Raw genomic sequence first — 27,435 nt, 5'->3', positions numbered from 1 at the left:
GCCAGCCAGGCGGGCAAGGAGGACGAGCTCGGGGCGGGGCGACAGCAGGACACGCCCCCAGCAGGCGGCTCTGGCCTTGCTCCACCCCTTCCGGCCGGCTTTCTGCTCGCTACTACAGCCTCCAGCGCGGCCCCTACTTCATACTTCCCCGAGGCAGCCGGTCCGCTTCCGGCCTCACGGTGCGCAGGCGCACTTGCACGATCGTTTTGACAGCTCCGGCAGAGAAGGAGCAGGTGTCGCGAGAGTGGGCAGCGCGCCGCCTAGTGAGGGCTGTCATTATGGCGAACCTGGGAAGCGAGGATGAGCGGGAGCCCCTCCTGGGCCCTGGCTCGCCCGGAAGCAGGTGAGCAGGCGGGTGGGACTAGCTGGGTACTGAGTCCACCGCCCCGGCCCAGAACCCGGCTGCACCTGCGCATGCCCAGCAACGCCTTCGAAGCAGCTTAGGACTGGCTCCCGGATAATCACGTTTACTTGGGAATAGTGGAGAATCTAAACCCCGGTACCAAGCTTGGTACTAGGAGAACTTGGGTACCCAGAAAGCTGGGGAGGAGGATGCTTCACATTGTAGCCGGTGTGGACTCTGTGTGTTTTAAGTAACTACCTGAGTTCTGTTATGGGAATTCCTTCTTGCTTGAGAGCTTCGTCTTCTTCACTTTCTATTTTTTCCCTTTTTAATATATAAAGAAACCTAAGCTGCCTCTTTTACAGCAGACTCTACATTCTGTTGACCCTTTATAGCTGAGCACTGTCACAGAAGCCCCAAATGGTGGTTTTAACCCCTCTAGGGTACGACCTTTTCCTAACCTGCCTAATAACCTCTTTATATTTTGCAAATAAACTCCTTTAAAATGACTCATATTTTGCTCAATATTACAGGTACAAAATAATGACTAATCTTCAAGCATTTCATTAGTATTTTTATCATTATAAGTTTCATTTTGATCCTAATTTAAGAGCACTGATTTAGGAAAGTTTGGGCTTGTCTTACTGTACCAATATGTATTTTTACCTTTAGGAAGCAATAAGTATTATTTAACTGAGTCTTTTATTTGAAGCACAATGTGTATTTTACTAGGTGTAATTTTTGAGAGGGAACAGGTGGCACTTTGTCACGCTCTGTATAGAGGTCAGAGAAAAACTTGTAGTTCTGGGTTCTCTCCATCTACCATGTAGGTTCCCAGGCATGGGGGCAGCAAGCATCCTGACCATTGAACCAACTCCACCGCTGTTTGCTTTATATTTTGAGACCAGGTCTTCTGGAACCCTGGCTGGCTTCAACCTTAGTGTATAGCTAAGTGTGGTGTGAATTCCTGCCCCTCCTGCCATCACATTGATGTGCTGGAATTACAGGGATGTGTGGCCCATACATAGCAACACATAGTAATCATACTAAGTAAATTTTTCCCTCTTTTATCTATCTTCAGCACCAATCTTTTAACCACAGGGAAACCTCGTGGTCTTTGATTTACTAAGGAGAGAATATAAATTGCAATTGTATGTTACTTGATTTTATCGTGAAGTAACTAAAATTAGTAGCAGTGTTGAAATTTGTTTTAAAAGAGCTACATCCCCTGGGCCTGTTGAGGCCTTTGAAGCTGCTGGCTTCTGCCCTATTTTTTGCTGTGCTGCTATCCTTTTGGAGTTAGTTCATTCAGCCCTGTAATTGTCCGGCCTATTCCATTCCTAGAAGACTGTCCTTCCTCTCCTTTTTGAAATCTGTCAGCAACCCTTGTTTATGTTACCTGCAACTACTGCCAACAACTTCTTTTCTTCCAGGGTTACTAATTGCTTCGGCCCTGAAAAAGTTATTTGTACTTAATGAAGTTTTGTGCTTATGGTATACAGGCCCTGACAGGGGGCTAGAGCTTCCCTCGTTAGGGAAGTATTTAAGTCTGAGACATTTCTATTTCTTAGCATTCTTTTTGCTGCTTGCTTCTTATCTGTTGTATTTTATGTCAGACCTATGTTTTCCAGAAAGAGCATGGGATCTTCAAGTCATAGATGTACATTTAACTGTATAAATATGATTTTATGATTGTATATGTTAAAATAGATCCACATAATTTTACTTAAACATTTTCTATTACTTTTCTCTCCCTTTTAAATGAGTGATTGTGTTAGGATTCGTCTGTAGTCAGATGTTCCTGTCCATAAAGAGTTCATTAGATTGAGGTTTTATATTTAGCATTTAAAAAATTAAAAAGAAATATTTTCAGAACAATTCAACAAATATGCTGTCTTTAGATTCATAAATTGATTCCCTAGTTATGACTAACCACAGGGTTTCCTCACTTTTACTTTACTGTACAGAGTTCAGTTTAGTTAGCCAGCAGCTCTTTATAGCTAACAAGATTGACTATTCATGATTTATTGATCTAATTGGCTTAGATCTTTCTTCTTTTCTTGAATGTCTAGTGCTCTCAACTGGCTTACTTTATGAATTGTATTTAGAGAACAGGGGCTGATCACTTTTTCTGTAATAGTCCCACTGGTAGATAGTTTAGGTTTGTTTCAGGCCAAAAGGCAAAGTCATAGATAGTATAGATACTTAGAAGAGAAAACCTACAAATCATACTAAATGAGTGCATTGTTTACTGAGTAGGTTGATCTATTGATGAGAAAATTGGTTTTTGAAGTTAGTGTTTTGTCATTTGGTAACATTTCAAATTCTTATTTCAATGTTAGTCTGTGAAAGAAATATTACTGCACCACCTTACATGTCTGTACTCCTTCTTCCTCTCTCTTTCCCTCCCTTCCTCCTTCCCTCTGTCCTTCCCTTCCCCCCTCTGACTTTCTGTCCCTCCCTTCCTTTCTTCCTTCCTTTCAAGTAAGTTCTCACTTTGGAGCTCAGACTGGCTCACAACTCAGTCTGGTAGAAACTGGACTTGAACTTAGGGTCTTCCTGCTTTCCCTCTGAAGTATACTGTAACAGTAACAGGCAAGCGCCAGTATGCTTGTCTTACAGTGCACACTTTTCATTTCTGTGGTATTTCTCCAGTTATATTCAGTACTGCTCTTGCAGAACGCACACCCTTCTTGCTCTCCAGCTCTGAGTCTGGCTATTCTGCCTTTCTTTTCTTTTTTAAGATATATTCATTTTATGTGAGTACACAGTAGCTGTCTTCAGACACACCAGAAGAGGACATCAGGTCCCATTACAGATAGTTGTGAGCCACCAAGTGGTTGCTGGGAATTGAACTCAGGACCTCTGGAAGAGCAGTCAGTGCTCTTAATCACTGAGCCATCTCTTCAGCCTTCTTGTAGTTCTAATAATGAAATGAACATACATATGTACTAATATAAGCCAACTGTTCATATGTTGGTTCTATCCTGTCTTAAACTCTAGAATGGTCCCAACCCTTTGGGAGGCAAAGGCAAGCAAATCTCTATAAGTTTGAGGTCAGTCTGGTCAATATAATGAATTCCAGGACAGCAGGGCTACATAAATCCTGTCTCACAAAACAAAGCAAACTTTTCCTGGACCTATCTCTGCTCATGTTATAATTGACTTCTAGATCTGGTCAGTGCATCTAAGGGCTGGCTATCTCACAGTCTAGATCCATGGACTGTTTCTTAGTCACAAGACTGTCTCATAAATGATACCGAGAAAAGCTAATGTATTCCATCAGAAGTGCAGGCTGCTAGGCCCCCATGATGTTCAGTGCACAGATACATATGAAGGCAAAACATTCATGTACATAAAAGTAAATTTATTTATTTATTTATTTATTTTTTTATTTTTTTAAAACAACTTTATTTTACAAAACAAAGATAAATGTACAGATTTTAAACATTTTTTGCTTAAAATTATACATTTTTGTCAGTACTTTTTTTTCAGATTTTAACATAATTTTTACATAAAACTATATGAATATATTTTTTAGTCAGTACTTGATTTTTTTCAAGGTTTGATAGTATGCCTTGAAAACATAATAGTTACAATGAGCTAAAGTACATGTAAAACAAAATGTAACATGGAAATAGTTAAAGTTTTCTTGTTTTGTAAATATTTTTTTTGTTTTGTTTTGTTTTCTTTATTTCTTGGACTTCATACAGTCTGTGAGTTGTTTCTGGGGGAGTGCAAGCCTCTGTAAAAGTAAATTTAAAATGTAACAAAGTAGATTTTAAAAAATGGAGGCAAAGTCTTGCTGTATATTCCAGGCAGATGTGGAGCTTCCCATCTCAGCATCTTGCCCATTTTTCCTTCTGGAGTGTCTTGGAGCCCAGGCTGACTTGAAGTTACTATGTAGTCCCATAAAGTAACTATGAAGTTACTATGTATGACATTTAATTCCTGATCCCCTCTTTAGTGTTGAGACTTTGGGGGTCAAAACACCACACCTGTTACACCTCAGTTTCTTAAGTGCTTGGATTATGGGTATGGCAAGCAAAGCTTGTTTTTGTTTCCTTTGTCCACTCTGTAGTTCAGGGTGCCCTGGTTCACTAAATAGCCAAGGTTGGCACTGAACATGTAACTGCCTTTTGGCTGGGAAAGTTTTGTTTTTTTTTTAAACTAAGGTCTCACTATATAGCTATGGCTGTCCTGAAACTCTCTGTTTCAGGCTTCAAACTCACAGAAATCCACCTGCCTCAGTTTCCTGAGTGCTAGGACTACAGGCATGTGCCACCACCACCCTGATCCTTCTTATAAAGTGATCATGTATTTAATTTCTAATTATCAGAGATTAATATTGAGTTTCTAAAAATATAATACTAACAAAGTATTAAATTGATATAAGAATCCATACTCTGAGATTCAGTGATACATGCTTTTCCCAGTATGTAACTGCAGTGGTATACATTAAATTCAAGTATGTTGATTTTGTAATAAATGAATCTTGAGTTTATCTTTTTTGGGTATCTTATATCACAATTAAAAGGTCTGTGTGTAGGTTACTATATTATATATGCAGTGTTTTCAGCACTTAGAATGTATCAGTATTGGGGGCTGGAAAGATGGCTCAGTGGACGTGGGAGCTTGCTTCTGAGCTTGATGACCTTTGATTCTTAGATCTTCTGGGTAGAGAGAACTGACTCAGTTTATCCTTTGACCTCCACATGCATGCTGCAGCACTCAAACATATATGTAATAAATAAAAAAACTAGTAAATATAATAAAAACGAAGCACATATCAGTAATAAATATTCTTGACAAATAGTAGATCTAAACATGTTTCTTCTTCCCTGCCATTTCTTGTTTGTTTCTTTGTTGGAGATACGGTTTCTCTGTGTATCCCTGGCTGTCCTGGAACTTGATGTAGGCTCCCCCTAGAACTCATAGAGATTAGACACCAGCTCGGGAAAACAACATGGGTCCCCCAGGGCCAGAGGGAGTATTGAAAGAAAAAGGAGACGTGGTTAGTTAAAGCTGCAACACGACTTCTGCCGGATCTGAGGCCTAAGCCTCAAGGCCAAAGCGAACCTTGGTTTAATCCGTCTTCTTTTTAAATCATTCTATTTACATACAAAAAGGTGACGTCAGTTCTGAGACAAGGATCAAGTGAGATAACAACCAAAGATCCTGTAAACATCTTACTGGAGGTGAGGTGAAAAAGGTCAGAGACAAAAATGGATACTGCTGAGCCTACATCTCAAAATCTGCCCTGCCCTGAGCTGCATTCCTAAGGATACTGCCTGGAGCTACAAATACCAATGTACTTCCCTATGCCACATTTTATAAAGCCCTGCCCTGAACTTCAGTGGTGGATGTACTTATATGTTCCTTATATCCTTATTCTTGAGAGCCCTGCCTGGAGCTACAGATGCCAATGTGCTAAATACTAGGCCTTACAGGGCGTAGCACAGAAGCCAGATTCCTGCCTTGACCAGCCCCAAGATGTCCAGGGATAATATTAATATTACTCCACCATCAACTGTTCAGAGGTGCCAAAAATGCTCTCCACAGAACTTGATGTAGGTTGCCCCCAAGTGCTGGGATCAAATGTGTGTGCTACTACTAGCCTCTTTCTGCCATTTCTAAGCATCTTACATTAAAAAAAAAAAGAAGAAGAAGAAGAAAGAAAGCTTTTCAATGATGATTTACTTTGACAACATCACAGTCTATTTTATAAAATACTCTGGAACTACAGACATCATGGTACCAGAACTTTACTGAGGGAAGAAGAGTTAGAGTCTGTGGTCAGCCTGAGCATCATAGAACTATCACTTAATAAGCAACATTAGCAACAAAAACAAATCAACTAAGTCCTTTCTCCAAAAGAAAATAGTCTTGGAACATAAGTGGGGAATTTTTTTCTGTTTAGTGTTTCTGGATTTTTAGAAAGAGTAGTGCCCACATCAAGGTAAATTTGCCAACTGTTTGGTATTTGTGTAGTCATTTAATGAGCATAAACACTTAGGTAGCACCTAACAGGTAGGATGTCAATTATATACTCACTTTTAGTCTAGGTTATAAGTTGAATCAGGGGCTGGAGAGACAGCTGAGCAGTTAGGAGCACTGGCTGCTCTTCCAGAGACCCTGAGTTCAAATGCCAGCAACCACACAGTGGCTCACAACCATCTGTAATGGGATCCAATGCCCTCTTCTGGTGTGTCTAAAGACAGCTGCAATGTACTTATATGTGATAAAAAAAAAAAAAAAAAAAAAAAAGCTGCAGAATCTAACCATTATTTTTTAATAAGTTTACTTAGAAGACAAAAACCAGTCTGCTGTATCACACCATATGCTGTATCCCATAAGTAATGTGCTGTATCACCATACACTCTTTAGTCCACAAGTGGAACGTACTTGGCAATCATGTCAGAGCAAAGGGCAGTGCTCCAGGAAGCTCCAGGCTGGCACTGTCTTAGGTTAGACCATTCCAGCCAGAACAGCTTACAGCAAGAGTAATATGCTTCCATGAGGAATGAATGCCAGAAGCATGAGAGTAATTATGGAAAAACAGACTGGATTTGCTCATTGATTTTTGTGTGCACGCAGGCACGTGTGTGCCATGGTATACCTGCAGATCTTTAACTCTACTATGTGGGTTCTAGGAAGGGCGTTCAGGTCATTGGGCAGGAACCTTTACTCATCTCACCATTCCTAACAGTAATTAATTTTCAATATATCCCATTTGGGGGAGATCTATTTCTTGTAGTTAGTTTATGTAACTTTTCTTGAGAAAACTTGTTCATTTCATCCTATTAGATTAACAAATTTTTCTTGCATGCAGCAATAGGAAAGGGGAGCCTGGGCAATGGCTCCATGGCTAAAATGCTTGTTGTGCAAGCAGGAGGACTAGAGTTCAGATCCCTAGGAACTCATGTAAATGCCGTGTGGTTATGATGGTCCACCCATGATTCCAGCATCAAAAGTAAGAGACAGGGGTCCAGAGCAACCTGGTGAGCCACACCAGCCATGTCTGCTGTCAGACCACCATATGTACACACATAGCATATAAACATGAAAACCTGAAAAAGAAGAAAATAGTATAATGATTGCTTTGAAAAGTGTCTTACTTTTTAAAGTAAAACTGTACAGCGGCGCATTATTACAGTCCTACAATCCAATGAAATTTAAAATGCCTTTTCAGAGGTGAACTTACTGTAACCATAGCCAATTTTAACACATTTTGCTGGTTATATAATTTCATTTTTTTTTGATACAGGGTTTTCTACATAGACTTGGTTGTCCTAGAACTTGGTTGATTGGCTAGCCTCCACCTCAGAGATCTGCCTGTTTCTGCCTCCTGGGTGCTGGGATCAAAGGCCTATACTATCACTGTGTGCCCCATAACTTTCATATATTTAGAGAAAATAAAGTAAAATTATTAATGTATAAACATATGCTCCTAGTGATTAGGAGGAGGTCCAGACCTTGTGCATTATCTGAAATGCATGGAGCTTCTAGTTCCTGAATCTTTCGAGGAGTTGGTACCCTGCATTCTGCTGTAATTCACTGAACTCAGGTGGTAGAATCCCCACATGCAGTTAACATTTTTGTAGACTCTCAACTCTGTTAACTCTTTTCTTCCTTCCAGTAGAGAACAGGACACGATAGAAACCCAAGAGCATTACAAGAGTAGATGGAAGTCTGTGAGGATTCTCTACCTTACTATGTTCCTCAGCAGTGTGGGTAAGTGCCAGAAGCTACACAGTTCTACAGTTCAGAGTAAAATGTTTTAGTTTTGGATAATTTTAAAATTAGTTACCTATCTATTTATTTGTTGTTAGCTTTTTGAGGTAGGTTTTTCTGTATAATCCTGGCCGTCCTGGAACTTTCTCTGTAGACTAGGCTGGCCTCTGGGATCTGCCTCCTCCCCACCCCCCAAGTGTTGGGAATAAATGCATGCCCAGTTCACCTATGTAGAAAAGGCCTCCCTATGTAACCCAGGCTGGCCTTGAACTCAGGGTTTTGCTGTCTCAGCCTCCCTAGTGTTGGGATTACAAGGGGTATACCATCATACCAGACTGATTTTGATTTCTTTAAAACAATTTTTATTACTCAGCTGTCTAAGAAATAATTTCAAATTTTATAACAGAAGAAAATACTTCAGATGTTAATTGGCATGTTAAAGATTTTACTTGACATAACTTTACTATAAAATATACTTTTTTAATGTTCTGGGTGGGAGTGATTTTGAGACAGTTTCACTGTGTGACCTACACTGTTGATCCTCCTGCATCAGCCTCCTGGTATTGAGATTACAGGTGTAGGCCACCAGGCCTGTCTAAGAATTGGCTCTCTAACTTCTTTATTCATCAGTCAATTCAGTTCCAAAAATGTAGAGTTGTGTGCACCTCAGTGGTAGAATGATGCCTGGTATGGTCAGAGCCCCAAGGTCTCCAACACTGCCTAAATAAATAAATAAATATCCCCCAAAACAAACAACAACAAAAAAAAAAAACTTAAGAAAAAACAAAGTAAAACAAAACCAGGAAGATGAGACTAATAATAAAGTCTGTTATATTTCAAAGCAGATGTTAGAGACATCGAGAGGACTCAGTGGATAAAGTTTAACTAGGGACCTCATTTCAGTCTCTGGAACCTATATAGCAAAGGCTACATACTGAGACTCTATCTCAAAAATACTTCAATTTTTTTCTTTTGCAATTATTTTGTCTATGTGAGTGTTTTGCCTGCACGTATATGTATATATGTGAAGGAGTTAGAAGAAGGAAACTGTTGGATCCCTTGGAACTTGGGATGCAGAGTTTCAGATGGCTGTGTACCACCACCATATGGGTGCTGGGAACTGAATTCATGTCTTCTAGAAGAGGTATTCTTAACCACTGAGCCATCCCTCCAGTCCAAGCCAGTAGACTTTGTGAAAAAAGCACTAATAGATACTACTACCAAATGCATGAACCTTAGGGCATTATGCTTAGTGAAAGAAGGCAGACCTGCCTGAGCCTTTCTCCTCTCCTCAGCACTAGGATTAGGATGATGACCTGTGTCTGCACCCAGCTTTTTGTGCTGCTGGGAGACCAAACTAAAGTCTCCATGCCTGTGTGGCAAGCACTTCACAGACTGATGCATTGTCCCAGCCCTATGTAGCAGACTTGAATACAGTCCCCCTGTTGCCCTCTTCTATCCCCTACATGAATTGTATACTTTAAAAGGGTGAGCCATGTGGTGTATTTCTTAATGTAAGCAATGTCTCAAGTTGGTTTGAAACTCTTGATCCCCCTGCCTCAGCCTCCCAAGTGCTGAGATTATAGAGATGGGCCAGTACACCCAGAAATAAAGCTAAACATTTAAGAGTAGGTTACCCATACTTTCTGACTGGATTTGCCTAGCATTTAGAATGGACAAATAGGGCGGGGCTGTAACTGGGTAGTAGAGCACTTACCTAGAATTTATGAGGCCTGGTTTGATACCTATCACTACAGAAAAGTAGAAAGATAAAAATGGCAACATCGACAGTGTAAGAGCTTTCCCATTATAGTTTTTGAGTGGGAAAACCAACAGAAATCAGGAATTTACACTTAAAGTGTGGCCATATTCAAGTAACTTAGTTCATATTACTTCCCTTGTAATATGTTCCTGCTCGCTCCGTTTCCTTACAGTGAACTGATCTTCCAAACAGTACAACACTTCCCTCTGACAACATGGCCATGTTTCAGTCGTGTGTTATGAAAACTCAACAGAGCTTTCAGTAATGTCAGCTATGGCGAACATATATGAGGGAAGAGAGACAAATTCTATGACCTTACTAGATCAAGCATAGTCAGGGACTGTAATTACCTTTTTGTTTCTATTTTATTATTAGAGTTTATTATCCTTCTGATAATTAACATTTCACTGCTTAATAAATTAAGCATTGTGTATATAAAATTTCAGGTTCAGAATATTTTAAATGTCTTTGCTATATTTACAAAAGCTATGTCTCTAATGGTGATTACATCATTATAATACAAATAAACATATCTGCCTCTGCAGGTTTTTCTATTGTGATAATGTCCATCTGGCCATATCTTCAAAAGGTTTGTATATTTTATTCTGTTTTTTGAACTGATAGTAGAGGTAACTCTAATGTTATTAAGTACTGCCTAAAGAGTACCTTTAGTATTCTGTAGTTTGATCTGTTCTAGAATAACTTAAAATACTAGTTCCTCCATGGCAGTACAAGCTGGTCATATGCTTCATTGTACAAAGACATTTAAAGCAGAAAGGGTGCTATGCCAAGTAGCAGACATTCCTGGAGAGTAGCAGGCAGAGTGAAGGAGTGGTTACCGACGTGCACAGCTATGTTCACATCTTGTCACTACCTCCCTAGAGAAAAAACAACTCAGGCAGACAAGTGAATTCTTAAAAATGATATTTCTGATTACAGATGATATTTGAGGGGTAATTTCATGATTTTCCTGTGGAATTAATTTGGGTTTTTAGGAAAACTTGTGAAAAGGATAGGCAATATTGCTGTCTCTTGATATTCTTGGGAGATTGATTTTCAGGTCCCCCTAAAGTATACTAAAATATGTGGATGTGCAAGCCCATTACATAAAGTGATGTAATATTTACTTATATTATATGAACATTTGGATGTATACTGTATAATCTCTAGATTGCATATGATACCTAGGACAATGCCAACATTATATAGTTGCTAAACTGCTCTGTCCTTTAACAGTGACAAGAAAAGACAGTCTATGTTCAGTTCACTTTCGTCCTTCATGTGTGAAGGTCAGGGCTTACACAGTCCTCTCCTGCACCTGGAACTCTTAGCCTCTTTGTGCCAGCTTCTGTCTTAACACTGATTGCTTAGCTTAAATTCTCTGTATCTTTATCAGCTCACTCGTTGCTTACTGATTTTCCAGAGATCCATGTGTGTTAGACTTTGGCCTATGGCAGACAAGTAGACAGCAATATGTAAAACCTACTTCAGTGACCCAGGCTCTGCAGGGCTGCACACAGTCATCCCAGCTCCTTTCTGTGACTCAGGCTCTGCAAGGCTGCACACAGTTATACTTCCTAGCTCCTTTACTCTCCTTCCTTCCTGTGTTTCCCTTCCTCTCTTCCCTTCTTTCTACCTTTTGTTCACCCTTCATGTCTCTGCACCTTCATGTCCTCCAGAAAGCTTTCTCTGGTTGTCTTCAACCAGAAAGCCTGTATATTGTTGCTCCTCTTCATCCTTGAAGCTAAATCCAAAAAATTCAAGAAACCATGGTTTGGAAATATCACTCCCTAAACTGTACTGTGTGGCAGCTATGTTCACAGAATTTACATTGTAGTAGGCATTATAGGTTATCACATCTGTAGATGAATGTGTAGTAGGTTTGCAAACATGATCTATGTAAAGAGTTTGTGTGTGCACTCATTCTGGTGTCCTCTGGAATCCTGGAGTCAATTCTGAGGATATGAAGGGATGACATCACTTCATCTATGTATCCTTAGAACTTACCACATTGGGTGTAGAGTGATGAACTTCCCCATGATTGTTGCCTGTTCAGAAATTCTCTACAGAAATACTAACCCACAGGGTTCTGGTAGGTATGCAGGTGGCTCAGTCACTCTACAGTACAGCTTGGACATTTGTCACAAAGCTAAATATAGTTTTACTAAGTGACCTAGCAGTTATGTTCCCAGGTACTTAGTTACCAGTGTCTGAGACTTATATGCATGGTTTCTTGAATGGTTTCTGCCTTGGAATGTCTGTGACTGCTAGAAGCCAAAGACTGCTGTTGTGTAATGACTCTCAAAGCATTTACTTCTCTCTGCAGATTGATCAGACAGCTGATGCAAGTTTTTTGGGCTGGGTTATTGCTTCATATAGTCTTGGCCAAATGGTAGCTTCACCTCTATTTGGCTTATGGTCTAATTATAGGCCAAGAAAAGAGCCTCTTATCGTCTCCATCTTCATTTCGGTGGCAGCCAACTGCCTGTACGCATATGTCCACGTGCCAGCTGCTCATAATAAATACTACATGTTGATTGCTCGTGCATTGGTGGGATTTGGAGCAGGTAACTGTGCATGCATGTGTGTGTGTGTGTGTTAGGTCACATTCTTCCTACTGTTCGTAGCCATGTCTCCCCAATGTCATCCCTTCCCAGTCTCACATCCCCAGTTCAGCAAACTCTGCCTCTGATGATGGTCCTCCGGCTGCATGCGGGTTCACTGGTCTTCACCAGTGAAGTATTTTAACTGTCCTGTGCATCCTACAGAGTCTGTAATATAAAATAAAAACTTTTATTATTTGTCTGAAAATTTGCAAGTGTGAGTACCCTCAGAGGCCAGTAGATGGCACTGAATTCCCCAGTGCTGGAGTTGCAAGTGCTTGTGAGATGCTGAAGTGGTGCTAGGAACTGAGCTCGAGTGTGCTACAGGAGAGCAGTGTGAATGCCTAACCACTGAGCCCTCTCCAGCCAAAAGTATTTTACCTAAATTCTTAGTGCAGTTTTTCTGTTTCTGTATTATATATCTGTGCATGCAGTTTGGGACACAATTCCTTATAGCATAGCAGTCTGCCGTTAATGTTCAGCTGCCTATTACTTGATAAGAAAATCTTGGTATTGTATGTCATTTTACATTATCTAAAACCATGTCTTTAGTCCTATGGGTGGCTTGTTTTATTTAATTCTTGTTTTGTTGTCAGTGGTTGGTTTTGAGATTAGGGTCTTATTACATACACCTTAGGCAAGCCTAGAACCCTATATGGCCCAGGCTGGCCTTTGTCTCCCAGTTGCTGGGATTACAGATGTGCACTCCCTAGCCTGGCTGCATTGTTTCTGTATCAGGAACAATACTGTGTTCCATTAGTTATGTGTTTGATCAGTGAAAATCTTACATGGTTTGTACAGTGGCATAGAAGGGACCATGATATTCAGTAGTATTTCTTGTTCTGTGTAAAGCTTGGTGAGGTGAGCTTTAGAGCTGAGGGCTGATTCTTTCCCTTTACTCTCTCTAGGAAATGTAGCTGTTGTCCGATCATACATCGCTGGTGCTACCTCCCTTCAGGAAAGAACGAGCGCCATGGCTAATACGAGCACATGCCAGGCCCTGGGCTTCATTCTGGGTCCAGGTAGGTGGTTTTTACTGACTACTCAAATTCAGTCAGGATAACCTTTGAGGTTCAGATTTAAAGTAATCCATCTGTGACACTTTGTGGCTAAAGGGAAAAGGAGAGAAACTTTAAAAAAGAGGGAAGGAGCCAAGGAAGTAAGAGTGGTTAACATGGACAAAAATACAGTGATACAAAAAAAAATACAGTGATAGATATACATAAAATATCATAATAAAACAGTTTGTATGCTAAAAATCATTACAATTGTAAAAAAAATAATGCACTAATTCTCTCAAATTGTGTGTGTGTGTGTGTGTGTGTGTGTGTGTGTGTGTGTGTAAGTGTAATTTTGACCGAACTCAAGGTTTTATGCATGTTGGCAATCACTCCACCACTGGTATATAGCCTTAGCAGGGAGAGACAGTACTGTTTTTAATGCACTACTATTTGCCTCAATACCAGAGCCCTTAGTTAAGTGTCGTCTGCTCATTTTACAGATGAACATGATGTCTGCCTCATGGTATAGAGAGTCTGTCTGGAATCACCAAAGTAGGTGGAAGTTCAGGGCTCAGAACTGACATTTTTCTGGCTGCTTTGAACCTAGTGCTATTGTAAGGATAGCATCTGCTTCTGTCCTCAGCTGAAGTTAGATCCTAGTTACTGACAGGGCCCATGGAAAATCCTCTCAGCCAAGTTGCAACACAGACTTAATATTAAGTGATAGTAAATATATATAATTTTAAGGACTGCCTACATAGTAATATTAAAAATATTTGACTTGAAAATTTTACATTTTCTTCTAATGAAGGTGATTAACAAAATTAGTTTGGCCAACAGGATTGCTCATTGGGTCTTTACCTTTGCACTCACTGCCAAACTTGGTGGACTGACTTTGCTCCCTGGGGACCACACTGTGGAAGGACAGATCAGATCATTGAACTGTTCCCTGACCTTCACAGGCACACCCTGGCAAGTGCAAGCCTCCCACCCTACATGCACATATGGGCATAAATCAGTAAATTTAAAATTCATAACTGATCTACTGAATAAATTGTAGCTTAACTTTCATGTAGAGTAGCTTTCTTTTTATTTTTAGAAAGTAGGTGCTGGGGTTTTGAGTGCAGTACAGTGGCAGGGTAGATACTTGGCATGCCTAAGACCCCATTCTCAGCACTCCTCCTCCCCACAAAAATGAAGACACTAAATGGGTGGTAAATATGATAAGAACACATTATACATCCATGAAAATATTATAATAAATAGTTGTGTAAAATTGGTATATTCTAATAAGAACAGGAAGAGATGAGTTGGTTTGTTATAATTGCAATGCACATTGACGTCTTTAATGAGACAATGCAGTTGTCTCATGTCTTTAATACTGTCTCCCTAAAGAGCCTTCTTAGATGTTTTTCCTTCTTATTCCATCCTGCCTGAATGTTAATGTCACACAGTTATCACATATAATAATATATGTGCATATAAATACATATGTATGTCAGTAATTTATAAAAGAAAATAATAAATTGTCTCCACTAACCAAGAAATTTTTCCACTCTAGTGGAGGTTCCTTAGTACATGTGGTAGCTCTTATGTATTAGCAGTCTGTGGTAAGCATCTTTTATAGTTTTAAACTTTTGGCTCCCTTATCAAAACTTACTTATACACAATTTCTTTACTAGTTTTTCAGACTTGCTTTGCACTCATTGGAGAAAAGGGTGTGACATGGGACTTCATCAAGCTGCAGATCAACATGTACACAGCACCAGTCTTACTTGCATCCTTCCTGGGAATTCTAAACATTATTCTGATTCTTTTTATATTAAGGTAACTACATAGAAATGATAAGCTATGCTTGTAGATTCTAAAAGTTAGCAAGTCTTGTTATTCCTGAAGGATAATTATTCCTATGAAGTCTTTTTGTGTGTGTAGTAATAAACCCTCTACCACTACTCTCTATCCCCAGGCCCTAGACCCCTTTAAAAAGATTTACTTTTATATTTTAAAGTGTTTATCTACAGGTATATATGTGAACCACATGCATGCAGTGCCTTCAGGAACCAGAAGGGAGAATTAGGTCACTTGGAACTGGAGTGGCCCAGTTAGGTTTCAGGAACAAATCTGGGTCCTCTGAAAAAACAGCAAGTGCTTTTAGCTGCCAAAGCTCCTTTCTAGCCATTTTTACTTTTTACTTTGATAAAGGATCCTGCTAAGTTGCCTAACTGTGAGTACCAGGCAGGCCTTCAATATGCTATCTCCTGCATTAGCTTCCAGGTCACTGAGATTATAGGCCTGAGCTATGAGGCCTGGTACTGTGAAATCTTTATGATTTGCTGTCTGTCGATGGGTTCATAGTTTTTGACCAGCTAATAATGTTATATTGGCAATTGCAATAATAAGAGACTAGGACCAAACACAATTAGGAAGTTCTATTCTTGATTTACTAACTGTAATTTTTTAAGTATGGAAATGGTATTTAATTTTCTAAAATTAGTATTATTACTTTGTATTTCTTGTTCTTAGTTTTTAGAAATGTCTTACTGTATGGTCAAGGCTGCCTGAGAACTTAGGCTTCTTTTGCCTTAGCCTCTGAAGTATTGGGATTATAGGTGTATGTTACCAAACCTAGCATTGTTAGATTATATTTTTTTAGAGTGCTTCATTCAATTTTACAAAACCACTTATAGCTAATGTTTAAAACATTGAAAACTTTGATTAGGTAGTAATCATGTATGCTTCTAAATGAATTTTGAAAGAGTCTTGGTGATATGTGGTCTTCCTGACCAGGACAGTGAGGCCAGAGGATTACTGGATCCCAGTGTCTGACAGCTGGGCAGCAGGGCCTTTGCTCACCAGAGCTCACACTGGAGATACAGCTCAGGCCTTGTGTATGGAAGGCCCTATGCCTCATGCCCAGTACTGAAAAAAAAGATATTTTTAGGTTTATTTGTTATATTTATTAGTAAATCATTAATAATCTTATTTCTCAGAAGCCAAAAAGAGAAACTATGTCAGACTATGACAAAGACAGGGCGCTGATAAGCAAACTGCTTCTGAATTAAGGTCTTGTTAATACTTGTGCTGTTCTTTTTAAGAGAGCATCGTGTGGATGACTTGGGACGTCAGTGTAAGAGTGTGAATTTTCCAGAAGGTACTGTTAGCCTGTGCGGCACCACCTGAGTCTCCTGATTCTGTTTGCTTGGTATTCACATGGCTTTTGCCCCTCAGCGCAATACAGTGGGTGACTGGGGAATATTTTCAAAGGTAAAGGAAATGTACATTAATTTACTTAACAAACCTATACCTATCTGTTATGTGGTGTTTATGATTGGCAAGACTAAAGCCATTGCTAAAGATCACATGTATATTTCAAAGACCCCATGTCCTAAAACCCTTGTATTCCTTGCCAAGCTTCTGGTAACTCTGGTACAGGTTCTGTCTCATGCAGTTTTTGTTGTTGTTTTGAAACAGTGTCTCAGTATGTAGCTCAGGCTGGCCTATAACCTGAGCTCCTTCTGCCTCAGCCTTGTAAGTACTGAGGCCACAGTTGTACAGCATTGGCTTCCAGTTACCAGTAGCTTAATCACAATAGTAGGATTCTGTTATTATAAATTATTTTGTGGTATTTGGTGTATGCACGTCTGTATGTGTGCAGTTGCATTTACCTGTGTGGGTGTAGACAGAGGTCAGACATCTACATCAGATGTTTGCTTGTTTGCTCTCCACCTTACCTTCTGAGTCAGAGTCCCTCACTGACTAGAGCTTGCCATTTCAGATGGAATGGTTGGCCGGCGAGCTCACAGAATCCACCTGTGTCTGTCCCCAGTGCTGGGTTACTAGCGGGTTAGCACCACACCTGACTTTCACGTGCACACTGGGGACCTGAGCCCAGATCTTTAAGCTTGCACAGCACACACTTCACTAATCTTCACAACCCAGTTCTTTATACCTTTTCTTTGGCTTATTTACAAGTTCTCAATCTGATGAGTAGGAATTTTTTACTTACTAAATTGTCATTTTATTACTGGTTGTGGTCTTCAACCATAGAAAGAATGACAGCTGGTACTTTCTCAGTGACTTTATAAGTTATACAAAACAAAGATTTATTTTACTAAATACTCTCATATAAAATCATTTTAATATTTCAATAAATATTTTGATGAAATGCATGTGATAAAAACTCATTTGATCTTTGTTCTTAAATTTAGAGGTTGTCACATTTAAAGAGGTTTTCAGTAAGCGGGATAGTAATTTCTAATTCCATAAAGTTGGGGGTGGGGTAGAGTGATGGCTCAGCAGTTAACAGCACTTAATGTTCTTGCAGAGGACCTGGGTTCAGTTCCCAGTCCCCACATGATAGCTCACAGCTGTCTGTGACGTCAGTTCCAGGGGCTCTGAAGCCCTCTCTGAACCTCTGCAAGCACTAAGTATATACTTATGTGCAGGCAAAAGACTGATACACATACAAATCCTTTAATTAACTTATAATGGATCAATATATTGAAGCAGTCTTTCCTTAAAATCCTTGTAATTAGGGCACTTAGTCAACTTCCTCAGCCTGTGATACATTTCCAAAATTCCTGCAGCAACCAGTGCTGTGAGGCTGAAGGAAACTAACCATGTATGTTGGAAATTTCACTCTGACTAGGGCAGCATTCATACTTGACTCAAAGAAGTCAAAACAGGCTCTGGATAGTAACTAAGAATTAGAAAGGTGTTCCCCAGATTGAACAAAGGTCAGAGAGCAAGGGACTGACTGGTTCTGTGAAAGGACCCTGATGAAGGTGACTCTTGGTGTGACTAGAAAGAAAAGTTAGAAGTGACTCCTATAAATACTACAGACCATTTCTAAACTTTCTTTCTCCTGAGATAGAAACTTACACTTGCTTTCTATGGCTTTCCCCGAAGAAACCATACCATGCTTCTCCTTTGCCAATACACACACACACACACACACACACACACACACACACACACACACACACAAACACACATGGCCTGTCCATTCCTGTGTTATTTACGTCATCCACACTGAGTAACAACATGAGGACGGGATGTCCTTGGATTTATATGGCTGTATGTATAACTTTGAAGTTGTGTCTGGAATGGCCTGTACTGAATACACGACTTAATTGCATAGTTCAAGGTGAGAAATTGTGCTTTGCCCTCTAAAGCCAATGCCATGCAAAGACATACACGATTTTTATTTTGAGATAGGTCTTGTCATATAGCTCAGGCTGGCCTTCAACTCATGATTCTGATGCCTAAGCGTCCTGAGCATAGGGAGTAACAGTGTATATCACCAACCCTGGCATTAACATAACTTTTAAGTAATATATTCTTAGATAGTTTAAAGCAAATGCATTTTCATGAAGTCTATAAAATACACATGTGGATTGGCAGATACCAACATCAGCTAGCCTGAGTACTTCTTGCAGACAGTGGACTCCAGTGTGCTCCCTTCCCTGAAGAGTAGCCAGATTACTTTAAATACCACCGAAGACTGCTTACTCTCTGAGCCCTGTCCCCCACCCCACCCCACCCCACGCCACCACACACCCTGTTGTCACCATCCAGCCTCAGCCTCCCAAGGCCTGGGATTACAGGTGTGAGACCAGTCCTGGCTAAGAATTTCCTATTACTTTACCATCATGGGAAAATTAGATGTATAGCTAATACTACTTTTCTTCTATTTATAGAAAATACAGATCAACTTCAGATTTCTGAAGGAAGTATTGATCAAGTTGCTGTTGTGGCCACCAATATTGTGTTTTTTGTGGTTTTGTTTATCTTTGCCGTTTATGAAACGTAAGTTTTATTCCATCTTTATTTAAATCAGATTATTTACTAATCCATGTTTCCTAATGCACTCTTACTCATAGTTTTTAATTAATTAAAAACTTATGTTAGATGTTAGAGCCAGGCAACGGTGGTGCACACCTTTGATTTCAGCACTCAGGAGGCACACACACACACACACACACACACACACACACACACACACACACACACACATACACACACACACACACACAGCAAAAAGGCACTTTTTGTTTTCACCCAGAAAGGGGAAGAATATATAACATTTGCATAAGCTGTAATGTTACCATTTGAAAACTTGTTTTTTCCCATACACTAACATTTTTGTGTTAATACATATAGATGTGCTTGGTGTATTTTCAGAATTATTCATCTACTACATGAAAATCATAATTCATCTTAGGGAAAGTTTTTAATGCAAAATATACACATAAAACATACCACATTAACCTTCCCCCCCTAATACTGGGGATTGAATTTAGGCAAATGCTTTACTACTGAGCTAAATCTGCAACCTGCTCAGTTTTTGAGAAAAATTCACAGAAAGTTGTCCAAGTTGGCCTTGAACTCACTCTGTACCGCAGACAGGCCTTAAATTTGGGATTCTCCTATCCCAGCCTCCTGTAATTAGGCTTATAGACCTGTACAACCTGGCTCAGTATTTTAACTGGTCTAAAAGTTGTTTTTAGATTTATTTTTATTTTTAAATGTGTTGTTTTGCCTGTATGTATATATGTGCACCACATGTGTGCATGATGCCATTGGAGCTCAGAAGAGAGCATAGGTCCCCTGAAAATGGAGTTGCAGGTGGTTATGAACCACCATGTGGTGCTTAGAACCAAACCTAGGTCCTCTGTAAGAGCAGCACATTCTCTTAACCTCTGAGCCATCTTTGCAAACCTTTTAACTGTTTTTGAAATGCTAAGTGGCATTATGTATGGTCACAACGTTGTGAACCCATGACAAGAACCTTACCATCATCACAAACAAGCTGTTTGCCCTTTCACAGTTCCCTCTGCATCTTTCCCTGCTCCTAATGACCTGTATAAGGTAACTCATAGAAGTTACATCATGCAGGAATTTGGTTTTACACATCTCAAATACACATCTCATTTCATTGAGTGTGAGGTGTTTAAGGTTCTGCATGTCATGGTGTATCAGACTTTTCTAACTTTTTATGGCAGCTGCCTGTTCATCTGCTGCTGAGAGGTTTGTTGGTACATGTTAACTGTGTAGCCCTTGGAGAAACCATGTATCTGCTTTCTATATCCACTCATCTGAATTCAAAGGTTCATATACTATACTGCTCTTTTTAATAAAACATTTAAAATATAAATTGTTTTGTCCGCCAACAGAAGATGGCAGAATATAGAAACAGACCTGGCAAGGAGGGAAGACAGCCATATAAAGGCAGAGGTGTTCAAAGGGATAGGAGTTATATTACATAGCAAGAAAACTCTCATGAGGGGGAAAACATCGAGAAAGTATACTCCCAGTAAAAACTGAAAGAAGTTTCTGATTTTTGAAAAAAAGTGTCAACATAAAATTTCTCTTTGTAGAGGCTCTTTATAGGGAATAGCTATCCCCTGTAGATGTAATGTCATACATATATCTACATAGAGAAGCTAGTCAGTCACCCAGAGTCCCAACCTTAAAGCTAAAAGCACCACCAAGAATAAAGATCAGTTTCAACCATAGTTATTGCTGAGTCATTGCTGGGAGGGTAGGGTTGTAATTGATTCGTGTTGTCTTCTGTTTGCAAGCCATCTGCAGTTTAACTGTTCCCTATTTAAATTTAACTGAAATTTAAACAGCCGCATAGTCTTAATGGTATTATTAATGTTTATATTAATAACTCTTAGCTAACAACTGCCTTTTAAATAAGCCTGGCCTTCTCTTAGAATCATCACTCCATTAACGATGGACATGTACGCCTGGACTCAGGAGCAGGCGGTGCTCTATGATGGGATAATCCTTGTGGCTTTTGGAGTCGAGGCAGTTCTTGTTTTCATGGGTGTTAAGTTACTTTCCAAAAAGTAAGTTATATGCTTTTACTATCTTTTTTTGGAAGAAAAAAAAAAAAGCAGAGCTAATGTGTTAATAACTTTCAAGTTTTCTCTCATGTGTTAGTTTGTTTTGCTCTTCCTTTTGCTAAGACAGGGTCTTAGTAAAACTTCCTAGCGAGGAAGTCACTGCATAGACCTATAGAACTGACTGGAATTCATAGGTCAGCCTACCTCTGCCTTTTGAGTGCAGGGATTAAGGGCATACACTACCATGCTTGGCTGTATTACAGTTCTTCAAAGTTTGCAAAACCATCTATTTTATACAGTTTGTAATGTATATTACTAAGTGTATTTCATAAAACATCGTCTTGCTAGAGTGAATGAGTAAGTTTGGGAAATTCTGGTTATTAAAGCCTCTATTGATAGCTGAGATAAGAGGACCATGAGTCCCTACATGCTAGATATTGACACTGTCTCAAAGAACAAACTGAATTTAGATTGTTTGTGTGTTTAGGTGTTTTGCTTGTTTTTATGGATCTGGGTCTCATGTACCCTGGCTAACCTTGAATTTCTGATGCTTCTGCCTCTACTGCCCAGGGTCTGGGATTATAGGCACACATATTTTAGAACTTCTCATTAGGTCTTCAGCTTACAAACACTATATGCCCACCATGGCAAGTACAATTGTTATTTCTCAAAGTTATTTGACACATAACTTTTTATATACATGGTGCTGGGAGTTGAGCTTAGTTGAAATGTTCTATCACTATATTTCCAGCCCCTAGATAACTTGTTTAAAAGGAATAATATTATGAAAGTAACTTAGGAACCTGATGAGTGAGGAATATGGGAGTGCATGTATAAATTGAGTTCTATCATGTAGTTCATTTTTCTCTCTGGGTGCTGGGACCTGAGCCAGGGCATCATGCCTGCTAGGCAAGCACTGTACCACTGAGCTATCTATTCCAACTTGTCTTACATGTGAACACAGGTTGTTAGTCACGGACAGCTTTAATGGTTTATTCTTAAACTATTGATTGAAAGTGAGAATAAGCATAAGTATGAAAATTCTTCACACTGGCGCTGAGTCTTTCCCCCAGCAGTCACAGACCAGCCCCACTTTCCGTAAGAAAAGATAAATACACTTGTCTTCTAGAGTCCAGCGCCCTTGTCTGAAATCAGCAGTTTATTAGGGAAGTCTTTTTTTTTCTAAGACAGGGTTTCACTATGTAGCCCAGGCTTGCCTTAACTCCCTACCAGTCTCCCTGCCCTATATCTGGGTGCTGGGTGCTGGGGCTACAGTGTATACTGACATACCTGGTGCTGGTTGCTTTTGGTGGGGTACTCTATGTAGCATCACAGTAATTCATAAATATAATATACTGCATAACAATGTCACTTAAGCTTTTTAGTTACAGTAATGGAATTGTGTATTCGGTTCAAAATCAGAGTTTCTGTTTCACAGGTTTGGCGAGCGTGCTATTCTTCTGGGAGGATTCGTGGTTGTCTGGGTCGGCTTCTTTATCTTGTTACCCTGGGGAAATCAATTTCCCAAAATACAGTGGGAAGGTATGGTGATTACAATTCTTTAGCACTTAGCCCCTACATTCTTTAGAAGTAGCAGGTGATACCTTGTCTTATCTTTATCTTACAGATTTACACAACAGCTCAACCCCTAATACTACATTTGGGGAAATTATCATTGATCTTTGGAATTCTCCAAGAGAAGATCACAGTGAAGAGCCAACTGGATGCCCAATTGAACAGGCCTGGTGCCTATACACCCCAGTGATTCATCTGGCCCAGTTCCTGACAGCTGCTGTACTAGTTGGAATAGGCTACCCAGCCTGCAATGTCATGTCCTATACATTATACTCCAAAGTTCTAGGACCCAAACCTCAGGTAACCTAGCACTGCAACCATGTGAATTTCAGTCTCCACATTTCCTTTTGTTATGGTTCTGTTCTTACACAAGCTGGCTTAGCAGACTTTGGGGGAGGGGTAGAATTTTAGACAGGCTCAGGGACTGGAGCTCATATCCCTTACAGGTCTGAACTTAGGTTCTACCTATCTCTGTCTCTATCCCCCCCACAAAATTTGTAATGTCTTTGGTAAGATTTATTTGGTGAAAGATTAACATTGTTAAATCAGAATTCAGATGTCAGTAATTATGAGTTCAAAATAATTTTCATTGAAAAAAATCTCTGAAATTTAAATTCTAAAACTCATTCTTAAAGTAGACAGAAAAAAACCAAAATTGGATTGTGCTACACTGAGATCTACCTGCATGTATTTTTACTGTTAGTTTTGTGGTGCTAGGATTGGATCCAAGGCTTTGTACATGTTAGGTTAGTACCCTTACCACTGAGCTAAAATTCATTTCCAAGTAGGAATGTCAGGGGCTGAGAGTGGAAAATCACTGTGAGTTCAAGGCCAACCTGGTTTACCTAGTGAGGTCCACGACAACCAGGGCTATATAGTGAGACTAGTCTCAAAAATAAACAACACAAAATCACACACAAAAATTCATAGGCTCGATAGTACAGGATGAATAATAATACTTATCCTGGAATATGTTGATACCCTAGGTTTGATCCCCAGCCTGTGTACACACACACGCTCACACACCAAGTAATTTCTGTATTCATTATGTAAAACTAAAAATATACAGATGCATTGTGAACAAGTTTTGAGAGAGGACATAACTATTAATTTACTATTTTAATCAATTCAGGCTCAATTTCTAGCCTCTTCTTTATGACTACATAGGGGGTTTATGTAGTTAATAGGTCTATCATGGATTCTGTAAGAGATTTACCTATGACATGTTGTACTTCATTTTATATATGATCACATATTCATAATCATACTATTTTCTGTATGTTCCAAACTCTTTTTTTATGGCAGTTATTTAAATGGCTGCAAACAATTTTACTCTTTAAAAGTTAAACTGAGGGCTGGAGAGGTGGCTCAGTGGTTGAGAGCACTGACTGCTCTTCCAGGGATCCTGAGTTCAATTCCCAGCAACCACATGGTGGCTCACAGCCATCTGTGATAAGATGCAATGTCCTCTGGTGTGTTTGAAGACAGCTACAGTGTTCTCAAATACATGAAATAAATGAATAAATCTTAAAAAAAAGTTAAACTGAGCTGGCTATAATCCCACATGCTTATAATGCAGGGAGATTTCAAATTTCAGACCGGCCAATGGTGCCTGGCTTACCTGGGCAAATGTATACTGAGATCATCTTGAAAATACAAACTAAGGGAATGGAGACAGGCTTAGTGTGCTTACTTCTCTTCTAGAGAACTGGAGTTGAAGTCCTAGCAGCCATATCAGGTGCCGGATCTAATACCCTCTTCAGACCCCCACAACTATCTGTACACACACACACACACACACAAACACACTCCCCTCTCATGTCTAATACCAGGACTCCTTGGCCCATAGCTAGGCTGGTTGCTGCCTGGGGAACCCAAGTGTTCTGCTTGTCTCTTAATTTATTAGCTCTGGGATTCCAAGCACATGCTACCCTGCCCCACTTCTGTTGTTCTTAGTATTTTTATTGAGCATTCACACAATGCATTTTTACCATATTTACCCAGTTTTCAGCCCCATACCTCCCAGATCCTCCTCTATACTTAATTTTAGTTTTTGGATTGAACTCAGGCATTTGAACTTAAGAAAAACACTACCAATTCATTGAACTACCTTGTTAGCCCAGATGAGTTGAGACAGGTCCTGCACAGGTGATCCTCCTGCCTCTACTTCCCATGCACTAGGGTACAGGCCTATAGCACCATACCGTTTATTGCTGTGTTCAGAGACATTTCAGAGAAAAGGTGATTGACTACAAGTTTGTTTTTATTTAACAATAACTACACTTGAATTAATCTGTTGTCCTCCGTCTTTCCCACTCCAGGGTATATACATGGGCTGGTTAACCACTTCTGGAAGTGCGGCACGGATTCTTGGGCCCGTGTTCATCAGCCATGTGTACACTTACTTGGGCCCACGGTGGGCAGTCAGCCTTGTGTGTGGAATAGTAGTGCTCACCATCTTGCTAATAGGAGTCGTTTACAAAAGACTTGTTGCCTTCTCTGTCAGATATGGGAGGATCCAGGAATAAGTTAGCAGAGTCTGTGCTGGCTGCCTATTGTCTTCAACTGAACATTGAATAACTTAACTTTGAATGGCAGGATGTGTAAAATCATTCTGGGTCATAATTTCCTTATCAAAGGTGAACTGTTTTCATATCATACCTTACTGGAGTCCCATGAACTCAACCATGGATGGAGAATGGTCTGTAGGTATGAGATTATACTCAGTGTTAATTGTAGCGCTGTCTAAAGCAGTGGACTGACTCTGCAGTGAAACTGGACAGAGTTCTGTATTTATTAGCCAGCGTACAACACTTAGTTTAAAAAAGGTTTCACTTTTTCACTTTTTAAAACTAAATGAAATATTTTTTCATCTAAGTTTTTAAAAATAAAAATGCATTATTATCCAGCTTCCTAATGAAATAAAATGAGCCTTAAATTGTTACAGCTTACCTACAGCCAGAGTAGGCTTTAGTTTTTCTTTCCCGCCCAGGGTCAATCTATTCTATTACCCCCCCACCCCCCGTCAAAACTTGCAAGTCACACATTGCACCTTTGTCTATCTCGATTTAGAATCTGGCTTTAAATTAACCTATGAGCAAGAAATAATGCTAATGTCTGAGGAGTAAAAAGGTTAGAGAGACAAGTTGGTTTTTACTACCTTCAGAAGGGCTTTCTTTCACAAGCTTGCTAGTAAATTCATATTAGAAACATAAGTTAAATGTGTTTTTAAAAATATATTTATAGCAAGTGGATTCTTAAAATTACTATTTTTCAAGCCCTTTAAATTCTAGTGCAAACTCTGACCTTTTAATGCCCCTTGTCAGTAATGACAGAGAAGAATAGCTGTTTGCAACCTCCCTGTAGACCCATTAACAGCAGCAGAACTGAAGCTGGACCATGGATGCTCTGACAGTCTCATCTGCCCAGGTGGGAACTTGAAGCAGAATGGCCAAAGATGACCAATCAGTTTCTACCTCTGTGTGAATGGAATACTGGAACGTCTGTAGGAATCTCTGCAAACTATGCAGAAGTGTTTTTACTGTTTTGGTATCATGGTTTCAAGTCTGAGCATGAACATCATACTCTCCTCCTCATCCTGTCTGCTGAAGCTATCCGCATAAATGCTGGTAGCATTTTGCTTCAGTTTCTGTTTTGTTATGCCCTGGATGCCTTTTTGTCCTCTTACCTGCTGTTCTGCATTTCCTTTCTTCTTTTCGGTCACTGCTGACCTTTTAAATTCCACCTTTGTGTGGTTTGCCCAGTGGCAAAATAATGATAACCCGAGAGAATGAGAGCACTCCACATTCCTTTGTAATACACAGTAGTTTCTCACAGCAAGCTTAGAGGTGAAGATAAATCCTGATCCATTATCTGTGTGAATGAAGGGTACAAGTACTTTTCTTCAGAGGCTATCTCATGACTGCTGCACTTTGTCAGAACAGGAAAATTGACCTGAACACTAACAGTTGCTTAACTTCGAGGAACTACTTCCACTCAGATTTTCAGAAATATTTGGGGAAAAAAAAATAAAGTACACTGAGTAAAGAAGGCTTTATCTTAGCATACATGTTCCCAGCAAGAACATGACATTTCCCAGCCCCAGAACTCTAATACTGCAATTCAGAAAACTACAACCCAGCAAAATGACTGCACTGTCTTTTTTACCAAGGCACTTGCTTCCTGGGAGATTAGAGTAATATCACCTCATCGGCAAAGTAAAGGCAGTGAGAGGTTCAGGGAAAGAAGCTGGGAGGCAAAAACTCTGAATAGTGTATTAAAGGAGTAAAAAGAGTAAAGAAGGGTGGTGGTTTCATTTTTGAAAACCTAGCAAGGAATTATTCCTTCATTTTGAATGTACTGTCACTTCATGAAGCATCACCAGCCATTGTGCTACTCAAAACAAACTCTTTTCTCATATGAAAATGAGATAAACTTGTGATTTTTAATTTAATGAAGATAAACTACTATTTGGATCTGGCTACCATTTACTGTTGAAGATTTCTTTGTAACTTTATTACATTGAGAATATTCATTTCAAATAAAGAAGACTAAGACTTTTTAA

General features: G+C 39.6%; 1 protein-coding gene across 2 annotated transcripts; it reads left to right on the top strand.

Moving 5' to 3' along the window:
- Positions 1–209: 209 nt before the first annotated feature.
- Positions 210–27,435, top strand: MFSD8 (major facilitator superfamily domain containing 8). 2 transcript variants are annotated; one of them, XM_080929191.1, is made up of 12 exons: positions 210–343; positions 7,983–8,077; positions 10,385–10,428; positions 12,166–12,406; positions 13,351–13,464; positions 15,126–15,270; positions 16,539–16,594; positions 19,143–19,251; positions 21,165–21,299; positions 22,735–22,838; positions 22,924–23,171; positions 25,193–27,435. In XM_080929191.1, the coding sequence occupies exons 1-12, from the start codon at positions 279–281 to the stop codon at positions 25,397–25,399; spliced, it is 1,563 nt and encodes a 520-aa protein (XP_080785317.1). In that variant the 5' UTR covers positions 210–278; the 3' UTR covers positions 25,400–27,435. The 2 variants fall into 2 exon arrangements, with proteins under 2 accessions (XP_080785317.1, XP_080785318.1); XM_080929192.1 differs by lacking the exon at positions 21,165–21,299.

The sequence above is a fragment of the Micromys minutus genome (genome assembly GCF_963924665.1).
Source record: "Micromys minutus genome assembly, chromosome: 15".
NCBI lineage: Eukaryota > Metazoa > Chordata > Mammalia > Rodentia > Muridae > Micromys > Micromys minutus.
This window is presented reverse-complemented; position numbering and strand designations above follow the sequence as displayed.